The sequence below is a fragment of the Labeo rohita genome, chromosome 20 (assembly GCF_022985175.1).
Source record: "Labeo rohita strain BAU-BD-2019 chromosome 20, IGBB_LRoh.1.0, whole genome shotgun sequence".
Classification (NCBI taxonomy): Eukaryota; Metazoa; Chordata; class Actinopteri; order Cypriniformes; family Cyprinidae; genus Labeo; species Labeo rohita.
In genome coordinates, this window is record NC_066888.1 from 16,574,640 (window position 1) to 16,599,997 (window position 25,358).

General features: G+C 37.2%; 2 protein-coding genes across 3 annotated transcripts; one reads left to right on the forward strand and one right to left on the reverse strand.

Annotated features, from left to right (window-relative positions):
- The first annotated feature begins 1,245 nt into the window (after positions 1 to 1,245).
- On the forward strand, positions 1,246 to 15,668 carry cep135 (centrosomal protein 135). Of its 2 annotated transcripts, XM_051092175.1 has the most exons (26): positions 1,246 to 1,549; positions 1,840 to 1,976; positions 2,294 to 2,484; positions 2,573 to 2,740; positions 2,845 to 2,989; positions 3,553 to 3,637; positions 3,878 to 4,006; positions 4,184 to 4,399; positions 4,575 to 4,640; positions 5,294 to 5,444; positions 5,835 to 6,088; positions 6,994 to 7,146; positions 7,269 to 7,409; positions 7,626 to 7,703; positions 8,378 to 8,529; positions 8,667 to 8,782; positions 9,785 to 9,939; positions 10,097 to 10,152; positions 10,268 to 10,436; positions 10,590 to 10,700; positions 10,880 to 11,065; positions 11,141 to 11,350; positions 11,451 to 11,653; positions 14,223 to 14,327; positions 14,870 to 15,025; positions 15,131 to 15,668. In XM_051092175.1, exons 2-26 carry the CDS (start codon positions 1,858 to 1,860, stop codon positions 15,150 to 15,152), a joined length of 3,537 nt encoding a protein of 1,178 aa, XP_050948132.1. In that variant the 5' UTR covers positions 1,246 to 1,549; positions 1,840 to 1,857; the 3' UTR covers positions 15,153 to 15,668. The 2 variants fall into 2 exon arrangements, with proteins under 2 accessions (XP_050948132.1, XP_050948133.1); XM_051092176.1 differs by lacking the exon at positions 15,131 to 15,668 and having other exon boundaries at positions 14,870 to 15,029.
- A 3,207-nt stretch (positions 15,669 to 18,875) lies between these two features.
- Positions 18,876 to 25,353, reverse strand: chst14 (carbohydrate (N-acetylgalactosamine 4-0) sulfotransferase 14). Its single transcript, XM_051137860.1, has 2 exons — positions 24,820 to 25,353; positions 18,876 to 21,208 (listed from the first exon to the last, which is right to left on the reverse strand). The coding sequence occupies exons 1-2, from the start codon at positions 25,090 to 25,092 to the stop codon at positions 20,381 to 20,383; spliced, it is 1,101 nt and encodes a 366-aa protein (XP_050993817.1). The 5' UTR covers positions 25,093 to 25,353; the 3' UTR covers positions 18,876 to 20,380.
- Between the last annotated feature and the right edge of the window lie 5 nt (positions 25,354 to 25,358).

A 25,358-nucleotide genomic window follows, 5' to 3' on the forward strand; every position in this document is an offset into this window, starting at 1 on the left:
CTGCTTCTCACCCAGCTGCACGTGAAACAGGAGGGTGTGGCAGAGGCCGTTCACACAATAAAAACACACTCTCACATTTCTAAATATACACCCTTTTAATTTAATGGATGCTGCACAAGCCTCTAAATGCAGGTCACGGTCTGAAAGAATTACAGAGATTGAAAGAATTGCCCTCAGTATTTTTTGCTAATTTAAAAGGCTTCTAAACATCACTTTTGAAATATAAAATAAAATTATATGAATTAACAAGACATAATTCAAAACATATCTGTCCTCTAGATCCGTTTAAACCAAGAAGGATAACTATGCACCATTTTTTTTAACGTGGAAGTAAGCCTATGGGCGAGACTTCCGGTTCATTAGGGAAATAAGGAGAAGAATAACAACTTGCAGTAAAAGGTAAAACTGTTTGCACCAGTGTATTTATAATTAAGATAATACATTTGATATAATATGTTAAGACACCAATTTGCAATATCAAGCAGCAAAACAAGCTGTTTTGTACAGCTAAAAATAGCAGGACCCATACAATTTACAAATGGCTGCACCCACTCTTATGGGATGAAAAAGGTGGAAACAGAATAACAATAACTATTTTAGCATTCACACCATAGGTTCTAAAAAAGACCAACAAATGACAACATTCTTTTTATTATAACTGTGTGGGGCTGCAATACATATTATTTGGAGATATAGAGTGTAAAAATTTAAATAAAAATCTGTTAATCAAAGAATCAATACTGTTTTAAATATTGATAATAATAATTATTATAATTAATATTTCTTGAACAGCAAATCAGCATGTTAGAATGATTAGTGAAGGATCGTGACACTGAAGAAAATGTAGCTTTGATCGCAAGAATAAATTACATTTTAAAATATATTCAAATAGAAAACTGTTATTTTAAGTCGTAAAAATATTTTACAATTTTACTGTTTTTGCTTTACAAAAAAATGCAGGCTTGGTGAGCAGAATAGACTTCTTTTAAAAAAAACATTAAAAATCTTACTGTTCAAATACTTTTGACCGGCTGTGTAGATTTCGTATTATTTATTTCTGTAGAGGGTTAATTATTATTTACTTTAAACATGAATCATAATTCTAACATTCTCAGAAAGCGCAAATAGTGGTGACCGCTTTTATCCGTCTTTTCCCTCAGTACCCACTAGATGGCGCGATTTCAAGGACTCCAGTTTAATGGGAATGAGCAGGACTGGTCTTTCCTTCTCCTCGGCGCCATTTTCAAACAGCGTTGCCGCCACCGGAAGACCGTTCACTGAGGGGAGGGGAGGAAATCTGCAGTAGACGCTGATGCTTAGCTAACCTCAAAACAGTTTCACACCATGAAAGCACCCAAACAACGACCAGCAAGCACACTTTGAGGGTTAAAGTTAACTGTGGCATCGTTTATAGTGTTCCCCCTGAGGAGAGGCGCTGCTAATGTGTGTTGTGAATAACAGTTACTGCAGAATGAAGACTGAGGCTAATGCAGAAACCTGCCCTCAGAAGACAGACTGACAGTTTACGTAAACAACAACAACCGCTAGAGTAAGTATGTTCTGTGAAAAGTGTTTTGTATATACTTGAGCTAATATTAAATGGCTTGTTGGAGCGTTATGGGCGCGTTTTAAATCTTAGTGAGCCGCCTACCTAGACAGTTATCTGTCCAGGTTGGCAGTTCTTTAGGTTTTGGAAACCAATCCACGCATCTCTGCTAACGTCTAGGTTTAAAGTATAGTTAAACTGACTAGTGCTCTGACTGTTTTCATATTTTATACAGTTTCTGTAAAATATGCGTTGAGTTGGTTGTTGTCATGTGAATCATTGTGTATATGTAGAGCGTGTATTTGTGTTGAATGACCATGACGACCAGCGCCGAGCGGAAGTTCATCAATCTGCGGAAGCGTTTGGATCAGCTGGGCTACAGACAGCCACTTGCTATTGAAAGCCTGCCACTGGTCGAGAAGCTCTTCAGGTGAATAAACCGTGTTATTCATACTTAATTATACACCAATAAAGGTGTTCATCTGGGTCAGCAGTTCAGATATTCTTGCCTTGCCATTATTTTTACTTGTGCTGGTACAAAAACATGACCTTTTTATCTGTTTCTGTCAGAATGAATATACACCTTAACCTATAGGTGTATGAATGCACACACATATAGATATATACATGGATGGTTCATTTTAGCAAGCTGCCAAAAATAGTCTTCATGAAAATGAAACATTGTATATGTTTTGTAAGTGTATATGTAGTACATGATTTATCAATCTGTTTTCATTTATGTCTTAGTGACCTGGTCCACACCACAGAGAGTCTCAGGAATGCCAAGCTTGCTGCAGGAAAGACGGAAAAAGAGAGCCGGAATGTTGATGCTCTTCTAGAGCCATATAAAGCTGAAAATGCCCGACTAGTTAGAGAAAACAATGAGCTGCACCTTGGGCTGTTAAAACTGAGAGAAGAAAAGGATCGGATCAGCCGGGGTATGGATTGAGTTTAATGCCTCAAATCCTGTTGCAAACAAATTTGATCTAAAAGGAATGGTTATATTTACCATTTTTCCATTAACAGAGCTGAAAGCATACATCAGGAAACTGGACCATGAAACCTCAGATCTGAAATTTCTCAATAATCAGTATGTGCACAAAGTCCGGTCTCTTGAGCAGGACAGCAAAGCCAAGACAGAGCGTATCCTACAGCTCCAGGAGAAAAACATGCAAGCTGTTGTTCAGACACCAGGTTGGTTGGCTGATACGTTTTATTTAACACTGCAGCTATGGTATTCATCTGTGTCTGTTTTTGTTACTGCTAGACAATTTATGTTCAATGACTAATTTAATTAGGAGGGAAAAAGCGATCAATCCCATTTAGACGTCAGCGGATGCAGATAGATGAACTCCTCCCACCCTCCATTGGCCCCATTCCTCCATCTGTGGCACAACCAGATGATCCTTACATCGCTGACCTTCTTCAGGTGGCTGACGACAGGTGTGGGGAAGAAAACACAACAGAATCATGATAAATCAGTTGTTTTGTAATTAATGAATTTGTGGGTTCTTTTTTAAGTAAAGAAAAGGGAAAAAAGCATTATATAAACATTTAATTAATTGCATTAATGCATTTATTTTAACAGCACCAATTGTAACACATTAACAATTAACAGTATTTAATAATATTTATTCATTTTATTTATGTATTTATTTAATTAACTTAATTGTATTTACATTTTATTCATTTTGAGGCTTTTAATATGTTAGTTAAAAAAATTTGAACAGTTGTAAAATAATTTTATATATGTGTGTGCGTGTGTGTGCACGTTTATTTATTGATGAAATTTATTTGTGATTTAAAATATTTAATCCATTGCATAAGTTAACATATATAGCCCAGCTGTAACATATAGTAAACATTAAGTAAAAATGTTAAAGTTAATTTAGGACTTTTTATAATTGTTATTTAAAAACAAGCAATAATTATAAATATAAATAAAAAATTTTTTAAATAACTTTAACAGCTTTTATAATAATAAAAAAGTGAGTCTTTGTGTTTAGGATACAGGAGCTTCAAAAGGAAGTGGCACAGCTGAAGCTTGACCTGGAGAGAGCGCAGGCAGGAATCAAACATCTCAACACTCAGGTATGCATGCCCACACTTAAACTAATTTAATATAGATAGATATAGATATATTCTGAGGTGCTATTTTAATATTTCAGGAAACAAACTGTCTTACATATGCTGCTACCTGACTGTTTGGTGAGAATGAGAGAGTGATTACAGCTGTCAAACTGAAAGTGGAACTGAGATTCCTCCTTATTACTAATATAATACTAGTTATAACATGCACCCTTAAAAATGTTTATTGTGCTCTGTGTACAGGTGGAAGAGCGAGATAAAGAGATTGAGCGTTTGAATCGTGCTCTAGATGGTGGCCGACCAAATGACGTCATCTCTCTGGAAGCTCAAAACATCAGTAATGAAAAACTTATTGCTCATCTGAACCTGCAGGTAAATGGATATTCCTCTAATAATTGCATTTACTTCATCTTGTGTGGCAAATTATCTGACAGGGACTATGTCTATCACCTCTTTCTGTTTGCTCAACTATATGATTACAGATGTTTATCGCCAAGTAGATGGTAACCGTGTAATAACACTGTAATAACAAATAATTTCCTCTCTCAGATAGAGTATCTGCAGGAGACCAACAGATCCCTGGAACAGAGAATTGATGGACTGCAGCAGAGGAAGAAGACCGTGTCAAGTGAGGTGGCTGATCTGAGTGCTCGAAATCAAGAGCTGTGTCAGGAGCTCACTGAGATAGACCAGCTCGCCCAGCAGCTAGAAAAAGACAAAGAGATGGTTCTAGAGACTGCCGACATGGAGCTGCAAGAGGCCAAGGTGATCTCAGTGGTGTCTGTGTTTATTTCATTTTATTGCTTAAAGAGCATAGAACAGTTACATTACACAGGTGCATTTCAGTAATATTAGATGAAAATTTATATGTGGAATTAAAAACAGCATCTTAAATAATAGTAGAATAATTATACTATACTGGTTCTGTTTCTATCTGTAGAAAGAGATTCAGCGCCAACAGCGGGAGCTAGAGAACCTGGAGGAGGTCATCGCTACATTAAGACGAGTATGTGCATGAGTCCACACAGCAGCATGTGAAATGAACTGTTAAATTAACCATCTGGTTCAGAACAGCACATTTATTCTGTCTGGCCTGACATGACATGGATGGTTTAATATTGCTTCTTTTGGGTAAATACTTTACAACGTCTATTATAAAGGTTTGCTGACTATAACAAAGTACTTCTTTATATTGCTCTTTCAGATATCTCATGCTTTATTACTGGCCTTGAGAGTGCTTGAATAGCGGTAATTAGAAAGAGGCATTTCAAGTAATTTTGCAGGTGAATAATCTTAACACACAAACAAAAATGTGTCTGTTTATCAGAAAATTAAGTCGTAAATAAAAGGTATGCATTGTAAATAACATACTTTTTTCAAAGACCAGGCATTTCTTTTGAAACAAACTACAGTAATACTAAAAATAAATCAAAGACAATACAACAATAATGAACTATATTTATTACTGAAAAAAATGATTAATTAAAAATCATTTGCACCACCTGGAGTTTGCATAGAAACTAGAAATTTGAAGCAAACACGCCATCGCTTCTCATCAGGTCATGTTCACAGCACCACCCAATGTATTCGGTTACAGCTGTGTGATTTGGGTGAGAAATTTAGTGAAAATGTTATATTTTTACTATGATTTTGTTGCAGGATATGGCAGAGGGAGATCACGTAAAAGACCGTCTGAGGGATCAAATGCTCGATCTTCAAGAACAGAATGACAAGATGGAGGGCCTGATACACTTTCTGGAAGATGACAAAAAGAGACTTCAGGATAAAGTAGAAGCAATGACACAGGCTGGTGAGATGTAACACTCCTCTGTATGTTTCACATTTAGATCCACTCGTACTGCATCAGATTGCTTTTACATAATGTTTTGTGCAACGTTATAACCAATCAAAAGTGTTTCTGTTGAACTTAGGAGTGCATTGGCCAATCAGAGGAGCTCATATTAGTCTGTGTCAGTCAATAATCTACAATAATGATTTCTGTCATAATATTGCAGACCTATAAGCTACTGTTTTTTACGTGTATAATTTAGATAGTCTACAATTTTAAATGGTCTATTGTTATTGACAACACAAATATTTAAAATATTGATTAAAGTAATTGGGTATTTGACATAAAAGACAACATAGTATGATGATTATAATAATTTGTGATTTAACTGATTTTAGTGTTTTGTTTCAGATAAGGAGATGATTCTAGAATTGGAACGCATGCGTGCAAGGCATGGGATTTGTGGCAAGGATCAGTCTCCATCCCGCCTGGATTCCTTTGTGAAAAGTTTAGAGGAGGAAAGAAATTACTACAAACAGGAGCTGGAGCGATACCGTCTGCTTAGGGGCAGGACAGACAAAAGCCCCACGCCTAGTCCAGGGCGGGGGAGGAGCCCCAGAGGAAGAAGCAGCTGGCATGGAAAGGCTGGAGCTGACATTTACAATGTATGTAATTACAACAACGTACTTGGTTTAAGCAGAGACTGAAATTTAGATTGCACACAGTTTTATTCATTCCTGCAAGATCTGCACTCATAATGCGTTTGTGACCCTAGACAACAAAACCAGTCACAAGGGTCATATTTTTGAAATTGAGATGTATACAACATCTGAAAGTTTAATAAACAAGGTTCCACTGATGTATGATTTGTTAGTAAAGGAGAAGATTTGGCCGAAATACAACTATTTGAAAATCTGAAATCTGAGGGTGCAAAAGAGTCTAAATATTGGGGAAATTGCCTTTAAAGTTGTCTTATCCATGCATATTACTAATCAAAAATTTTTAATATATTTAAGGTAGGAAATTTACAAAATATCTTCATGCAACATGATCTTAACTTTATATCCTAATGATTTTTGGCATAAAAGAAAAATCGATATTTTGACCCATACAATGTGTTGTTGGCTATTGCTACAAATATACCTGTGCTACTTATGATTGGTATTGTGGTCCAAGGTCTTATATAGTTTTTCTCACCTGGACACTTGGATGAAATGTAAACTTCCTGTTTACAAATATACATTTGGTTTTAAATAAATTATTTGCGAAGATTTCAAAATATAAAAGTGAAAAATATAATTTAAAAATGCATATGAAAACATCAAAAAAAGTATTATATAATTATAGTTGTGATAAATTTGAATGGTTATATTTTTTCCTTATTACCTTTATTTTATACATCATAACTAATGTTGCAACAAGGCTGCTTTTTCTGTGATCATTCTACTGATTATGGACTCTTTAATTACCTGCTAAAACAATTATTTTAGAAAGTATTTACCAAAATAAAAAAACAACATGATTACATCACACCTTGCTGAGAAACAAGTGACAGTTTTTGTATTTCTAGAGAGATGGCGACGCAGAGCTTTCTCATGCACTGAAGGAGAGGGATGAGCTACAGTCAGTGCTGCTGGGCTTTGAGAAACACATGGAAGACATCCAGACCAGAGTTAAACTACTGACTGCAGAAAGAGACCAGCTCAGCTCTCAGTACCAGCAGGTAAGAAGAAATCTGGAACGGCATAAGTAAATGATAATTTTTATTTTGGGGTGGAGTATCTCCAAAAGGTACATCTAGCTGTTTTCCATGGGAGTAGTTGTGTGTGTGTGTTTTAAAAATAGACTCAAGAGGAGCTGAGACGTGTCCAAAGGGAGCTTGAGTCCTCTCAACTCCAGCACAGGATCAGAGATGACAGGGAACAGACTGAAGCTGAACTCCAGAGAGTTACTGCTGAGAGAGACGCGCTTAGAGACAGACTCAAGGTGTGTGTGTATGTTTGCCAAGGGTTTTTTTTTTTTTTTTTTTTTTTGCAGACCATAAATAGCTGCTAAGTATGTGCAAGCAGTTTTCTGTGGTAAAAAGTTTGCATTTGAAATTCTGCACAGCACTTCTGAACTGTAGTTCACTTGTAGGGTGAGTGGTGTAGCTGTGTGTTAAATGGAGAGTTGCCAAGATAAAGCTTCTTTCTGACTTTGCAGGTTGCCCAGAGCACAGCTCTGACGGACCGAGAACAGGAGGAGATCAGGATTCTTGACCTGGAGAACACCATTGAGATGGTACTACACAAACAGAGCTTGCACTGGTTATAGTGTCACAAACATTAAATGCACAAACAGTGCGTGTTGTCATGTCTGGATAGTTATGGCCTAATTCCAGATGCCATATTTGTACCCTTAACGAGCACTGCAGGAAAGGGACGGTACTTGTAGAGTTGTTAAAAATGAATGTGAGCTGAATCCCTTCCAAAAGACACTTTGTGAACTGTACATTTTAATGGTATTTTGTTATTTGCTGTTTATGGTCATGTGATATTGAATGGGAAGTTCTTCTGATTTATGAGGCCTGAGGATTTTCAAACCCTTAATTGCTTTCATGCATCCAAGTATTTTATAATAAGTATAGTATTAGTAGAAAGTTTTTTCCTCCTAAACTGCACACAGAAAAAAGCTTGAGTTGAAATAAGTTTGAATTAAACCTATTTGGAAAAGCTTTATTTGCAGCATTGTAAAACAAGGGTTTTAATTCTATTTTATGAAGGTAACATCCTTGGACCCGTAACATATAGAATAATGTAACAAGTGCACACATATGAGAGAGTAATGTGGGTTTGGCAATTGTGGGTTGGGCAGAGTAATGCTCAGTTATGCATTTGCCCTATGCGTGAGGTTAGTTTTAGGTGCCAAACTCCTGTAAATGTGTTATTATGTGATGCATTCCTCTGTGTGTATAGCTGGAGCGAGAAAAGGCTGATCTGCGTGCTCAGGTGGCTGTGCTGAAGGAGAGTCATGTTGCTGTTGAGAAGGAGCTGAAGACTCGGTCAGCGGTGCTGCTGCAGAATGTAGAAGAGGCCACACAGCAGAGAGCTGAGAGTAGTGCGCTCAGGTCTGTGCATGTTTGTTTGTGTAGCACTGCTGTAGACTGAAATTTCTGGTTATGCTTAAATACATGTCAGCAGTTGTACCCAAAATTCTAAAGCAGTTTGATATTTCAAGTGTGTCTGTATGTGTGTGTGTGTTTAGGCTTCTGCAGGAGCAGATGGAGCAGTCTCTCTCAGATGTTCAGCACAGATTGTCCGTCAAGACCAATGAACTGCAGGCAGCTCACAAACAGATCGACAGATTAGAAGACAGAATCGGTGTGTGTCAGAACAGTGTTTTGTATGGCACTCTTCTAATTTTCTCAAGTGCATATCTTTATCTAATTATTAGCTGTTCTGTCTTTTCCTTCCAAGGCATGCAAGACATACCTTGTCTTGGTACCTTGCCAACACATTTATTTCATTGTTCTTAAAGAATATATGTAACTAATTGAGAAACTTCCTTAAAGGGAGAGTTAATATATTTACTAATTAATTTGAAACAATGGCATATCGCCTTCAAGCATTCGCAGTTAAAGGGATAGTTTACCCAAAATGTGACTTTAATTACCTAGCCTTATGTCGTTTCACACCCACAAGACCTTCGTTCATCTTTGGAATACAAATTGAGACATTTTTTAAATGAAATCTGAGAGCCTTCTGACCCTGCGTAGACAGCAATGCAACTACCAAATTCAGTGCCCATTTAAGTAGTAAGGACATTGTTAAAATAGTCCATCTGACATCAGTGGTTCAACTGCAACTGTCTCTTGTGAAAGTGCATCGAAGACTAACACAGAAGAGGAGAAATTATTGAGTAAAGCCGTTATTTTTGTTTTCTTTGTGCACAAAACGTATTCTCATAGCTTCATAACGTTACGGTTGAACCACTGATGTCACATGGACTATTATAACCATGTCCTTACTACCTTTTTGGCCTGGAACGTGTCAGTTGCGTTGCTGTCTATGCAAAAACTTTATCCAAAATACCTTAATTTGTGTTCTGAAGATGAAAGAAGGCCTTAACGGGTTTGGAACGACATGAGATTGAGTAATTAATGACAGAATTTTTATTTTTGGGTAAACTACCCTTTTAAATGTGAAATGCTTGAAGAGAATTTGCCATTGTTTCAAATTAATTAGTAAACGTATTATATACTATAATGTTTCTACAGCACCAAATCATCATATTAGAATGATTTCTCAAATTACATTTAAATTTTGATCAGATTCATTTAGCCATGCTGAACGTAAGAGCCTATTATCTGTGTTTTTGTGTAGCTGATCTGAGCAGACATGGTTCATCTCAGAAGGATGAGGTTGCAGCTCTGCAGAGCACAATAGCCTCACTAGACCAGGAGAAAGATGCCCTGCAGGATGCGGTGGACCAGAAGACTGAGAGTATGGTGCTGCTACAAGAGGAGATCCACAGGAAGGTACTGCTGATACTTGACACAGTATGAGAGGATGTCTTTTTACAGCCCTGTTCTCAATACTGAATGTTTGGTAATATTTGTGAAGAAGATAACCAGCTACAACCATTAAAAAATGAAAATTGTGGTACTGCTTTATAAAGTTGGTTTTCCTCTACAGGAAAAGACTCTCTTGGAAGTCCGTCTTACAGTCACAGACTTGGAGAACTCTCTGGAGTAAGTGTCTGTTTGTTCTGGCATAAGTAATATGAATGTTCTCAGGATGATGGGATGTTTCTGTCTTTCTGGGAAAGAATAGAAGGGCTTGAATGTCTTATGTCATGTATTTCAGTCAGCTGAAGGCAACATTGAGCAGTCGAGAGAGGGAAATCGCTAGTCTGCGCAGACAGCTGGACCAATCACAAGAGGAGCTCTCAGCAGTCAGTCGAGACAGAGAGGTTGCGCTGAGAGAAAACCGCAGGTTACAGGACGATCTGGCTACCATGACCAGAGAAAACCAGGTACGTGCATCCACACCAATAGACCTCTCCTTTTTTCCTTGCTTTTCTTCCCTTCTGAATTATATAAGTGAGCCCACTCTTGTTCACATGACCATCTATGACCAGTGAACCTCACATACACACATGCTCACATTCTTGTGCTCCTTTTTCCAGGCGGTGCACACTGAGATGCAAGAAGCTCTAAATGAGAGGGATGAACTGAAACTCAGAGTTCACTCGTACATCTCGGAGGTGGCGCGGATAGAAAGCATGATGGCTGCCAAGGTGAGAGACGGAGAGGAAAAAAAACGTCAACATTTAAAAAAGACAGTCATGTCATTATTCCCCTTTTATAAAATGTATTTATAAAATTCGAATCAGTAGAATATGTTAAAAAGCCATGAAAGGTGCATTACAGGCATTTTTAATTTTGCACTAATGCTTTTTTATCACGTTGCATATAGGAACAGGAGAACAGGGACATGCTGGAGCGTTTCCGGACCATTCACACCGAGTCGGAGGATAGAGAGATGAAGCTGCAGCAGGCTGAGGGGCTAAACAACTCTATCAGACTGGAGCTGCTCTCATCCGACACTGAGCGCAGACACCTCCGAGAGAGAGTCTCACTGCAGGACAGAGAGATACAGGAGGTATGAGTGACTCTGAGCCTGAGGAGCACATTAAAGGCTATTTTTCTTTGCCTCATGGCCTGTGTTTTCCTTCAGCACTTGAATGCTTTGCAAGCATATGAAGCTCAGGTGTCGTCGCTGGCAAGGGCAATGTCTCGTTTGGAAGAGGAGGTCCAGGCGGCTCGGGCTGAGAAAGCTTCAGTGTTGGCTGATCTGGCCTCTGTCAGAGAACTGTGCGTTAAGCTCGACTCCAGCAAAGAGCTCACCATTCGCCAGCTGACGGCTAAGAGCATGGAGCTGGAGAGAGTAAGACACACACATCATCCCACTAATGAAATGTATCTTTAGAAAAGGTTTGAAAATGGGCAAATATGCAACTAACTGAACTTTTGAATGTCAACCTCAGGTGACTGGTGAACTGGAGGATGTGCGCTCTGAGGCAGAGCTTTTGAAAAAGCAGCTGGCAAGCGAACGGCTAGCGGTACGCAATCTGGAGACGCTGCTCTCCACCAATCGACAGAAGGAGTTTCAGACACACCTAAGTGCCAGCGAGAAAGAGTCTGAGCTCAAAGTGCTGAAGGACCGCCTCGCTCTTGCTGACAGCAAAACGTAAGTGGAAAAACAGTGAGCAAAAAGGCTTATTATAACACTTTTTGTAACTATTACACTACCTTTCAAAAGTTTGCAAGTTATTTGGTATATGTTTGTTTTAAAGTGTTTTTCAAAGTATCTGCTCTCTGAAGCTAAATCAGGGAGAGGCAACATTGGCCCTGTAGTGCTGCTTTCCTACAGAGTTTAGTTCCAAGCCTAATCAAACACACCTGAATAAGCTAATCAAGGTCTTCAGAATTACTAAGGCTACAGACAGGTGAGGTTTTTTCAGGGTTGGAGCTAAACTCTGCAGGGCATTGGCACTCCAGGACCCCTGAGCTAAGTTTATTTAATGAAAAAAGCTTTGTTAAAGGGATAGTTTCTTCAGAACACAAATTAAGATATTTTTTATTAAATCTGAGAGTCTTTTGACCCTGCATAGACAGACGGCAACACAGTTGACACAAAGAAAACAAAAATAATGACTTCATTCAACAATTTCTTCTCTTCCGTGTCAGTCTTCAAAGTGAAATCATGGTACTCTTGTGAACACTTTGCGAAGACTGACAGGGAAGAGAAGAAATAATTGAATAAAGTCTTTTTTTTGTTTTCTTTGCGCACAAAAAGTATTCTCGTATCAACATTACAGTTGAACAACTGATATCACATGGACTGTTTTAATGTTGTCCTTACTAACTTTTTGGGCCTTGAACGTGGTAGTTGTGTTGCTGTCTATGCAGGGTCATAAAGCTCTCGGATTTCATCAAAAATATCGTATTTAATTTTCCCAAAGATGAACGAAGGTCTTACGGGTTTGGAACGACATGAGGGTGAGTAATAACATAATTTTCATTTTTGGGTGAACTATCCCTCGAAATAGTATAAAACTGTCAAATAAAAAGTTATTTTAAATTATAATATATTTTTAAAATGTAATTTATTCAAAGCTGAATTGTCAGCATCCAATTCTCAATTTTTTTGAACCAAAGCTCAAAGCAATTTTAAAATTAACACTTAACTAGGGCTGTCTTCGACTAAAGACTTTTTCTGGCAGACTAGTAGTTATTCATTTTAAGCATTAGTCGACTATTAGTCGCACATTTATTAATAAACCGTATAAATCATAATAATGAGCCTTTAATTGCTTACGTAGCATTATAAGCACTCAAACGCATGTGAAAAAGCTTGCCACAGTGCACCGGCAGATATAATAGTTATGAATGTGTCAGGGAAAAACAGCAAGGAGACAGCAGTAACGTTTTAATAATTTATTGATAAACTAGCATTTACTATGTTTTCGGCTTAAGAGATGGTGACAGTGACTTGTCATCTCAGCAGTAGTGATGTCCCTGTATGTTTCATAATCTGAAAATAAATATTTATTTTCTGTTTAAATTGGTTAATTTGAAAAGTAGACATTTCACTCTATAGATATATTTTTCATGTCAGTAAGGCAAGTGTACAAGGAGTTTCGGAGTTTGGTGCTCAAGTTTACAGAGATCCATGCATCCTGATTGCTTTATTTTAGAAAAGCACAACATTTCGTTGTTATTCTAGGTGCACACAAATAAATGTAGAGTCTTTACTGATTAGAAAGATGTATTACTTTCATCTGTATGACCAAAAATGACAGAATAGTTTAAGAGCAAGGGGAGCAAACTGGCGCATTCATCTGTCATGCAGGGAGTGTGCTACTATTCAGCTTCCACACTCTGCACAGACACTTGAATAGCCCATATTTTTCTACGTTAATAACAGACTAATGGTTAGTCGACTATTAGGGGGCAGCCCTATGCTTTACTTAACATAAGTTACTTCTCACAATGCAAAAAGCTATATTCAATTTATAATGTTGTATTTATGTTTTACTTTTCTACACACAGAGTATAGCATGTAATCTAAAATACAATGCATTTATATTTTATCTTTAAAAAAATGTGTATGCTGGAATCAAAACATGGGTGAAAACTTGCTTTAGTGAAATGGTTAATCAAATATGTATTTCGTGAATTCATTGTCAAAATGATTGGTAGTTTCAACCCTACTGACATGGGTTGTAATGTGGAAAGTATGGGATGAGGTCAAATATGCACTGCAGTGCACTGAGAGAAAGGAAGGAAGGACCATTGGCCAACAGATGGAGACAAACAAGCCTCACCCAGTCATTTAGAGGGGAGCAAACTACATGTTTGTTTAGAACTGAGTTCTGAAACTTGAGATTTTTCCGTATATAGTTAATATTTTGTGTATATTATATTCATTATTGTTTCCTGTTGGAGACTGTTACACAGGGAACTGTGTGAAGCATTTGTCTCTTTCAAAGTCAGAAGACCGTGTCCTCTTTAAGGCTGCATAAAGAGTCCATTCAATGTTGCTTTCCTCCAACAACAAACAGTTTCTCAATAGTGTGGCCTAGTGTAAATGTGTGGTTGCCATGGCGATCACTGATAGCGGCATGTTGAACAAACAGACATCAATCAAATGAGGACATCTTAATGCACTCCAACACAGTTTAAAAGCAATACAAGCCAGTCATAATAATATTTGTGCCCTTTCTCCCGAGATCTCAAAATGTGTTTATTTGTAGCGCCGGTCATGCTAGAGAGGTTTCTCAGCTGCGTGGAAAAGTGTCTCAGCTACAGACAGAAATGGACGTCCTCAAGAGACAGCTTACCACTGAGCGCTTTGAAAGGTGAGACCCTGGATTTATTACAAATCTAGTGAGAGCTGCCTAACCAACATCCAGGCTTGCCAGGTTTTCGCAACAAAACCTACCCGCATTCCGGAGGGTGAAATACACGGTTTTTTTTTTTGGCTGGGAAATCTTGCATTCCAGAGGCTAAATAGCACGTTTTTATATTCACTTCAAACTGCAGACATGAAAAACAACCCGCGGCAACAGTGTTGAAGTAGCCTGATTCTGCAGGATAACTGTGGACTTGGCAACACTGCCAACATTGAAAGTAATTTGAAAAACTCAACATAGCCATTAGCTTTATAGCCAAACAATAGTGTAGGAGATTAGCTTGTTGCAAAGTTAAAGGCAAAATACTGTAATAAGAATAAATATGAGGTAATTGTGTAAAAAAAAAAAAAATCAATTACACCTAACTATTTAAGTGAGTGTGTTAACTTGAAACTAACTTGAATTTTCTATTGAGGTTGTGGCTTCTTTGATCTTGGTATGTTGTTTTATCAGAGGTTTGTTGATGTGTGGCTGTTTTCTTGTGGTAGGGAGAGAGCTGTGCAGGAAATGCGCAGACAGGGCTTATCTTTCTCTTCACTGCGGAGCTCCTCCCCTCTGAGCACATCTCTCAGTCCACGGCCTGCTTCTCCCGAACGCTCTATTCTTCGCACACCAGAGCACTCCGTAGACAAAGTACCAGAAAAGTGAGTATTGCCTAAAACCTGCATGTGAAATATTATTTATCTGCAGCAGATATCAGTTCCATGCATATATGATTTAAATTAACCCATTTACTTTACATTTTCCAGAAGTGTGAGTTTTAAGGAGTAGCGGCGAAGAACATGGTTCATCACAGCCTGTCCCATTTGCACTGACAAAAGACATGAATGTTGTGTGAAGGATTCTTGTGTTTAGTCAGATTGTGTTCGGCCAGAAATGTCTCTGAGATTAGTCCTGAAGATGTTTTCGTGTGCTTCTGAAAGGGAAGTATTTGTATATCTAAAAGGTCAAAGGTCAAATTATGCCACTGAAGCCAATATGTAGAGCAGTGACTTTTAATTTATACACTTGAAAGAAATTGTTTTGCAGTAGTATTATCATTGTTCTTAATAGTTTTACACTTGTGAATGGAAATTGAGGCAGCTTGTAGCACTTCATGTGTTTAATATTTTATATGACATATTTTTAATAACAAGCCTGAAATGAGATGTGAAATGAACTGATGTGAGATGTGAAATGAAAGTTGATATGGCAATGTTACTCAGGGCTGAGTTAATGTCACACTATCACACCAACCTGTTTTGTTATGTGTATGTATGTATAATAGAACTTATGTTGACTAGTTAACTTATGAATAAACATGAAGTTTTTAATATAATCTCAGGTTTGGTAATGTGTTATTAATATCAGTGTAATAATTTTTGTGTTTGGATATGTTTAGTTAATTTTTAAAAATCCTCCATTGCATTTTGCCCGTGTTGAGTAATCGGCAAAATACCGGAAGCGGCGCACTGCACATACAAATAAATAAATATATGCGATGCAGGTTTAATATATGCGCTTTAATAATTTATATGCATGTTGGTTATGTACGTAGAGCGGCTCAGTTCACAGTAAATGCTGCTACACAAACTGTTATCATTCACATGTGCAGAGCACAAAAAAAAATCTTAAGGCCGTCCGTCATTTTGACAGATTACACTGAGGGTGATCTACTGTAAATTGTAGCTGCAATCCCACCCCTGTCCAGTTGGTGGCGAGTGCTCCAGTCTGGCAGCAGAGCAGGGGATCCAGAACAAAAACGAAACTGAATGTTTTCCTATGCGTTTGATTACGCACAGGCGAGTACATAGAAGCTACAACGATCTATCACGCCACATTAAAGAGCGCCAAAACGGTGTTTATTGCTTGAATTTCCAAATTAAATGAATAAGATTTTAAATCCGAGACTTATTTTCATATCTAGCCTGTCGCTATTTATTGGAAGGAAGGCGCACTGTGTACTGTTCATTTATCAGCTGAAAACAGCATAGACCAAAAGATCAATTGTGATTTAAGAATCGATATTGGTTCATTAAAATAAAAATCTATTAAAATCAAGAAATCTGTTTTGTTGTTTTTAAACACTACGGTGTTGTGCTGTAGGTTCATGATTAAAAATGAAAATGTGAACAAAAATAAAAGCAATTATTAATTGTAGTTATTCTAATTAAAATATGAAAATTAAAATGACGGGTAATAATAGATTATGATGGAATTATTACGACCCTGTCCATGACGGACAATGTTAAAGTCTAGCACAACCTAAATTAAAATTGCATGTTGTTGTGAGTTTGGGTTTATTATAACGTTAATCTAGGAACGCAATGTGTGCTATTTCATTGGATTTGTAAGGTAAATCATTTATAAACCTACGCAAACACAGGAAATTACAGTGGCTATAGCTTTTCTATCATAAAGAAATGTCCAAATATTAAAGATTAAGTGGATATTTGAATTAAATATTGCTGAGTAAATATTAAACAAGAATTATATTGCGCAGTAAGGTGTATAAACATTTGTCAGGCCGTTAGTGCCCTATGCAGTCATTTGTTATAATACCTAATGTACATTAGCTTTGTTTATAATACATTATGTATTTTAACAGTTTTGTTTAATAAAACAATATGATTACTTGCTTTTGATACTAATTATTATTGCCTCATTGCTATTACATGTATTTTAAGTCATTTTAAAGGCTATTGTTCACTTAGGTCTATTTTTATTAATACAAAAAAATAATTATCCGATTACTCGTTTAATCGCCAGATTACTCAATTACCTAAATGACAGCCCTAAACTGGAGTACAATTCATTATGTCTTCCTGAATTGTTTTTTTTTTTTCTTTTAGCTTTTATTTGATGTTGTTAACAGCATGTAAACTCTGTGAACTGTTTTAAACAGATACATGTGCTGAATGTTTATTCATTTGGAATGTTTCACAAGATTCTTTTTAACTTGCTTTTTAATTAGTGATACTTACTTAGCCATGCTATTGCTCATCAATGCAATGAGTATATAACACTGGTATGTAACTCATTCTGTGCCATTTTCTTTGTTTTTTATGGCTAACAAAAAAACAACCTCAGCCATAAGTATATAATGATTTAACTCAAAAAGTAAAACTATATAAAAGTATATGATTGGGACTTGAGTTCTCAGCTTTTGAAGTAGCTACCCACAACACCCTAAAAAAGCAAATTCTCAGTGTTTTGTAAAATTTGGACTTGCATATCATGAATGGCACTTCATGCATGACAAGCTAGATTGGCTGTCAATGAACAGAAAAGATCCATCTAGCTCATGTTTACATAGAAAATGAAAAAAACAGCACATTGGAATGGAAAAATGCGTTGCGTGAATGGTTCCTATAACTCCTTGGCAATGCATTAGAAACCACTCGGAAAACTAGCAACACCCTCCCAGCAAACACAGAACATTCCCCTAACATTACGTTAGCTTACGGTTCCAGGAGAATGTGAATAATAATCTAGTAGTGTTCTCGCTTGGTTATTTTTCTAACAAAAATTGACATTCTGAGAACCAAAATCTGTTAGATGGGCTGACAACCACTCATAACATAATTTAACCCAAATGCTGGGTTCAGCCTGTTGGGTCATTGTATTGGGTTGTTTTTAATATTTTTACCCAGGTGCTGAGTAGCTTTTCTGTAACTAAGCTGCTGGGTCATTTTTAACTACCCAGCCTGTCTCCTGGGTTGAGCCTGTCTCCGACAAAACAGTCCAGCTGTTGAGTTATAGTAAGAGCTCTGGCTTTTTGCGTCCTCTACCGGAGAGAGCGGTTCTCAGCGCTGCCGTGCATTTCAGCGAAATAAAGGTTTATACACGTTATGTCAGTTAGAAAGTCTTCACTGTGCTGCAAATTATTTTATGCAACGCAACATAAAAGGACCAGATGTCAGTCAGCTGCATCAGCATCGGTTGTTCGTGCATGATGGAAATGCCATTTGCCTAGTATAACAAACTGATTTTATTTGTTATAATGCTGAATTAAATTTAATGTTAAAATATATTCTCTAATCTCAGAACTGTTTGTTTATGGGCAGGTTATTAGTCACGGCTAGTGATGTGCGCTTTCGAAACACTGCTTCGAAACTTGTGAATCATTTGTTTCGAAACCTTGGTTCAGAGCCCGTATCAAATGTCGAACGTCACGTGATTTCATAAACGAGGCTTCATGACGTCATAACTGTTTTGAAACGTTTCAAAATTTCAGTGGTTTGCCATTGGGGGCGATGATCTCTGTGAGTTTAGAACAGTGTCTATGGGTTTTACCTGATCTTGAATCAGTTTCATCAGTTTGTAGATATTTTTATAAGATATTTATGTAATTAAAAAGATGAGAAGTAGTTAATAGTCTCTTACTGTGGCCGCTGTATACGAGCTCCCCATAAAACAAACAAAACAAGCCCTGCAAATTAATATAAAATGTTAAAAACCACATATTATACAGACACTTCATATTTAATGGTATTTTATTATTATTATTGCATTTAATGTACACTTTAAATAAAACATTTGCAAACGGTTTTTAAAAGCTGTTTTTAATCGATGTTATAGCCTGAGTTTTTTTGCATTTACACACTTTTGACCAGAAGGCGCCACTAGCGTGTGGCGTTTCGAAACAGTGAATCATTTGATTCGAAGCTTCGTAAAGGTTCCATTCTCCCATCACTAGTCAAGGCATCTTTCAGGTACGAGAGAAACGCAAGGCAGCAGTCTGAAGTTCACAGTTTCCCCGGCAAACAGCAGCCCATCACCGGCTCAGATTTTGGCGACACACCGGCACGAGAATTAGCACTATTTTGGTGAAAAGTGATTAGTCTACAGAGAACGGTTGAATACATTTTTATTTCTAAAATGATTGTTAAACAGGTTTAATGGTATGCAATATTGTAAACTACGCTGTATATTCACCCAAATATACTCAGTTTGTCTTAAATTGTTGTCCATGGGTGTTCTTGCTTAATAAATGTTCATCTTCTGAGTGTTGCTGTTGCCTCTGTAACTCTGTGTGATTTTTAAGGCAGCAATATAACTTTAAAACAATAGTTGTCATAAATAAAACAACCCAGCATGTTGGGTAAAAACATTTAGCCCAACCAGCTGGGTCAAAATAACCAAGCATGCGTTCTTCTGGCCAATATTTACCCACGGCTGGGTTGCCAAATAACCCAACTTGGGTTGTTTTTAACCCAGCAGTATCCCTACATTTTCTCTCGTTTTGCCTGTGGGATTTAAAACACCATTAGCTGGTTACTGGCTTAGTTCTTTAATATAAATATTTAGCTCAGAAAAATTACCCAAAGAAATCCAGCTTGTGGTTTTCAAAGATTTTTTTTTTATTTCCTCATTGTACAGCACTTCTGCTTTTTGGATGTGAAACTGCATTCCTCAATCTCTTAAGGGATTCAGCTCAGAGTCTCATCTTTTCAGAGGAAGTGGCAGATGGGAAGGGTTCAAGTTTGTGGTCAGAAATATTTGTTTTGGTCGTATCAAACTCAACACTCTCAACACAATTCATTAGATACAAATAGGAATGACCTCAAAAGCTATTCAGAGACTCATTTTCTCTCTCCGAGCTTCACATTTCATTTTGTCAAAGAATTACTCAGCAACATCATAAGGGTGACAGCAGAGATAATGATTATGTACATAATCAAAAAGAAAACACTGGAGTCGTTAATACTGCAAAGACAACTGAAAAAATGGCGGAAGCTTGTGCTTACTAAAATAAAACTCTCACGATAGTCTTGCGCACAGCACAATGTTCTTTCATTTCCTATTTCATCTCATTAATAAAAATAGCTGATCGGGTATTTCCAGTTTTAAATAGTGGTTCGAACATGTTAAATAGCTCTCAAATACACTGTACTGAGGCTTATATTCAAATATATTTTCAATTCTGTACAGATACAAAAAAAATCTATCTTAAAAAAGTATTACAATATTAACATATTGAAAGATTATAGACAGTCTCACAAAGCTAGTACCCTTTGTTAATGCCTACAGTACTCAGTGGTTGTGTTGGGTAAAGGATATCCAAACAGAGAGAAGTCCAAAATATACTTGGGCAGGAGCTCTTTGAGAAACTTCTGTGGCACTGTGCATAAGTAATAATGCAGCGTTTCTTTGGTGACGGGTTTGTACCACGTCTGGCGTTCGGGGAAACGTACGTGTTGCGGTGCTCCGACACGTTCCAGAATGTAAGAGGCGTCACTTTCCAGCTTTTCGTACGAGCCTATGAAGTCATACTCTATGGCACAGGGTTGACACAGGTTGTAAATGGGCATCCAATGTTCGTTCATGCGCTCCGGGTCTTCGTCCAGCAAATAATGCACAAACTCTGTGAACGTCACGTCATTCCCTGCTATTTTTTTATCCTTTGCGTACCCTTTTCTATAGCGGCGTATGATCTCCGCACCGTATTTTCGTTGATACGCCTCAATTTCGCCAAACTTGTTGCGGTAGGCTGAAAGCAAGCGTGCCATTGGCTCTCGCACGAACATGAATTTAAAATAATGCCGTAGTCGATGCCGTATCTCTTCAGGCGGAAAGTCCGACAGAAAGACCAAGTCAGCACGATGGTCCATCTTCACTTTGACGTCAACGTTGGCTAGAGCGCCGCTCAGTACCTTCATTACTCGTTTCCAGTTGGAACAGGCCACTTTGGGGACGTAGCAATATAGAAAGCGATGCTCGTCGTTCACTAGTATGTGCTGAAGGAGAGTCTTCCTCTGCAGTGGGCTGAGAGACCACACGCTGTGAGGCATGTTCTTCTGACCGCACATCGATCTTATGGTGCGATTGCGGATCTCTTGTACAATCTGGGGGGAAAGAGGCATATATAACTTTAGAATGAAATAAGTACACAACATCTTTAGTTTCATGTTCATGTTTTATAGATATGCGTCGTGTTACTCTCTGACAAGGAAGAGAAGAAATTTGTTTTCTTCTTTGCACACAAAAAGTATTCTTGTAGTTTCATAACATTACGGTTGAACCATTGATGTCACATGGACTATTTTATTAATGTCCTTACTACCTTTCTGGGCCTTGAACATGGTAGTTACGTCGCTGTCTATGCAGGGTCAGAAAGCTCTCGGATTTCATCAAAAATATCTTAATTTGTGTTCTGAAGGTGAACGAAGGTCTTATGGTTTGGAACGACATGAGGGTGAGTAATGACAGAAAATGTTTTTTTGGATGATCCATTTAAAGGTAGGGTAGGCAATTTTGGATAAGCTAACAACAGCAAGCTGACTTCGAAAGCATAAGTAGGGCCCTATGATTTCCACAGTGTGGAAAACGCAGAAAGAATTACGGAATATGGTCATAAAAATGGAATTTACTGTATAATGTGGAATGTCACGGAATTTGCCACATTTTGGATGAATAAATCAAAGATGGTCACTTAAATCAATACGCGACATGGGCTAGTGTCTGTGAATATTAAGCCGCAAATACTATTTAAATATGAATCCTGTATGTTCTGCGTGTCACTTGAACGAATGGCACAGCCGCGCATTTTCGTTTTCTACACATACTACGTGTGACACTCATGGTGTTTTGACCTTTTGACGCCACAATATATGAGTACATGAACATATAAATATAATCTCTAGAACTGTTCTGAGAGTCACTTCATGAGCATTTTACCATTATTTTATCATCATATCATATCACAAACAGAAACTATCATCATCATATACAAACAGAAACTTACGGGTCTTCACAGCAACCTGTCAAAATAAAAGTTTGGTTTAACTTGAAAAAATTGTGACCGAAATATACTACTTAATGATTGTAATACTACTAATAAAATAATTATTAAACCATGATTTTTTTCAGTAATATTTAAAAAAAATGTATTAAAAAAAAAACAATAAATAAATAAAATAAAAAATTTTTTTAATGAAAAATCAATTAATCAGATGTGCTTTTGATTATTAAACTTTAATAAAACCATTAAATGGAATCCAGAAAATTAATGGAAAACAGAATTTGAGAAAAACTAAAACGTATTTTATAGGGCCTTAAAATGTATGTAATTTTTGTTAAACTTTTAATAAACTTTAATAAACCGATTAACTTTTTTTTTTAATTTAACCAGTAAAACAGAGTCTGTAAAAATTAAAACAGAAAAAAATTGAATCCAGGGGGTGGAAGGGATTTTATAGGGCCTTAAGATCCCACTCTCCTTGCAAATCGTTCTCCAACGTCACGCCTCCTCCAAAATCTATAAATGCACACAGGCAGACCAGACGCTGTCAGATTACCTCATGTCTTATTCACCGGTGGGAAAACAGTATAGTACAAAGTGCATAATATTACAATAACGCCTTCCATTCTCACTCAGTTTGCGATAGTGTAATGGAATACGCTGATGATGTGTCATGTCTGCGCAGAGGTATCCAAATACATAGTGACAGGCAGGCAGGACAGCCTATCGTAGCCCTCCTAGGTCCAAACACCTTCCAAATATGTGATAGTGATTGTTAGCAGGATGGAAAGAGACTTTTAACCAGTATAACAATGTTTTTGAACCAAATCACATACCCTGCTTTTAATATTTGTATATTTATGCATATTTTGAAATAAACGTAAAATATATTGTTAATATACATTGTTTTTAACTTGTTATGGGATTGTAGTTATTTTATATATTATATATATATTATTTATTATATTATAATGCTTTAAAAAAGATATAAAAATTGGCTATGGGGAAAATTCTGGCCACCGATAAAGTGGGAGGACACTACTCCAAATCTGACCTCTGAATGGACAAAAATTAGTATTTCAGAGAACCATGTAAAAAATGGAAATAAAATATTATGTGCTCTCTAATTACTTAGTTTTTTTTTTTTTTTTTGGTGAAATTGTGTACCAATAGATTCTTAAACGAAGTGAATTTACTAAAAGGTCTCAACTCAACTCACTGTCTGCTCTAAATGTAATTTTCTCCCAATGTACACCACCATAAAAAATATTTACATTTGAAAATAGCAAACTATGTTTAGCTAGCACAATTTCCATACACATCTCCATCAAGCCAAAAACAGATGAAACATGAAAACGTGTTACTAAACAGAACAAAACATTTACTCTGGACATTCCACTGAATGACCAAACATCAAGTGAACTGCACTTAAAACTAATTCATCAGTTATTTTCAGGATACAAGGAGACATACGCAACAAGTAATAAAAGTATATATATTTTGCAACATTTGAATGTTTAAGACTTTCTGATCAGCATAAGAGCGTGTTCACTTTGCACATTTACCATTTTGTGCACACACACACACTAAAATAAATGTAAAAAATGAATAAAATAATCATGCCTACTGTTTAATATGAACTTCATAGCTTGTGGTTACTACAAGTAACACCAAAATCTAAAAGTCTATATTTCATATTGGCTGAGAGAGACCAGAGGAGGTAGCTGAACTGTCATGTGACTACACTCTTCTGTCAAGAGCACAGCAGGGATCCTAACTTGAAAGAATTGGCCCCAAGTTTCATATTTCATATCTTGGCTTGAAGGTAAGCAGCTGTTTAATATTTTCTGCAACGAAATATGGAGTTTCTCAGTTCTGTCAAAGATGCTTTCCTCATACCAACTTTAACTAAATCCATAGATCTTCCAAATGAGTAATAATAGGACAGTTCAATAGGATTAATCAGATATAAATAGAAACAATCTGGTTTTACACTGAAAAACACGTATTTTACTCTACCATCCAAAAGTTCAGTACAAAGACGGTACAGAAACAAACTGCTGTAATACCAGAGGAAAAGATGTTGATTAGTTTTAACAAAACAAATGGCTTGAGAGGATTACACATTGACTAGAGTGTATTATATATTTTTATTCCCCATAAATTGCTTTTCTTTCTGTCCAGGTATTCATGCACTAGCTGGGCAACTTAAGATCACTTGAGACACTTTCGGAGTCGTTCTTGTAACATTTTTAAAAGTTTTTAAATAAAAACCTAACAACTTACGTTTATTTGAGACACATTTCTTTTGACATTTTAAAAGTATTTAGTAAGTTAGCACATACTTTTAATAAACGCTTCGCTTAAAACGTGTTTGTGCATTAGCGTAATTTGTTTAAAATAATAATTTGGTTTTAGATTTATAATTATATAATGCAAGCCATTTAAACATTTCTGTGGCTATTTTGTCCAGGTAATAAGTGGAGTCACTTTATTTAACTGAATTGTAGCCATCTCCGCAATGTTGTCTAGGTAGGACGCTCACTAGGTTTAGGGACGCAGCCCTAGTTATCATGAAATTTCATTGCGGTTCAAATTTGCGAACCTCAAAGAAAGTTTGATGACTACATGCAAACATATCTAAATATTCTTGAAATTAACAAAATACGTTATCGTTTATTCACAATCTAGCGAACTCGCGTTCGACCTCCCCACCTGAGACTCCACGTCCACAGCCGCGTCGCTATTCCTCAGTCGGTATTCCACTTTCCTCCCGTTGGCGCGTGGCGGCGGAGTCTGCACGCTGTTCAGCATTCCCTTCTCTATCATGAGCAACAGGCCTCCGGATGCCACGATCACGGCGAACGTCAGCACCGAAGGAACGACGGCGGAGTGTCGGCGAACCGTGGTCGCACTCACGGGCGCTCTGAAGTGGACCAGGGATCCGCTCGCTCGTTCAATCCCGTACTCCTTCTTGCGATGCGGCATAGTGAATCACATGCGTAAAAGAGTCCGTTTGTTTATTGAGGCTCAGTGACTCAAAATACCAACAGATCAACACACATCCATCGCTGAGGTGAAGCAGCTCACCAGCATCTGATTTCAGTGCTTTCTGCAAAAAGAAGGGGGAAAAAAAGCTTTTTAACTGAGCATGATGGGAAATGAAGTATTGAGCAATGGGGGTGGGGAGACAGATTTCGGGGGAAAGTTAGTCATAGCTTCTCAAGTACTGCTCACTGCAGAGCCGAATGGCC

Excerpts from the sequence above, each read along its gene's own strand:
- cep135 (XM_051092175.1), top strand. The coding sequence starts at position 1,858 with ATGACCATGACGACCAGCGCCGAGCGGAAGTTCATCAATCTGCGGAAG. Across the intron at positions 4,007-4,183 it reads TTGCTCATCTGAACCTGCAG|ATAGAGTATCTGCAGGAGAC; the intron begins GTAAATGGATAT and ends TTCCTCTCTCAG. Across the intron at positions 6,089-6,993 it reads CTGGAGCTGACATTTACAAT|AGAGATGGCGACGCAGAGCT; the intron begins GTATGTAATTAC and ends TTGTATTTCTAG.
- chst14 (XM_051137860.1), bottom strand. The coding sequence starts at position 25,092 with ATGCCGCATCGCAAGAAGGAGTACGGGATTGAACGAGCGAGCGGATCC. Across the intron at positions 21,209-24,819 it reads CTGTGGACGTGGAGTCTCAG|ATTGTACAAGAGATCCGCAA; the intron begins GTGGGGAGGTCG and ends CTTTCCCCCCAG.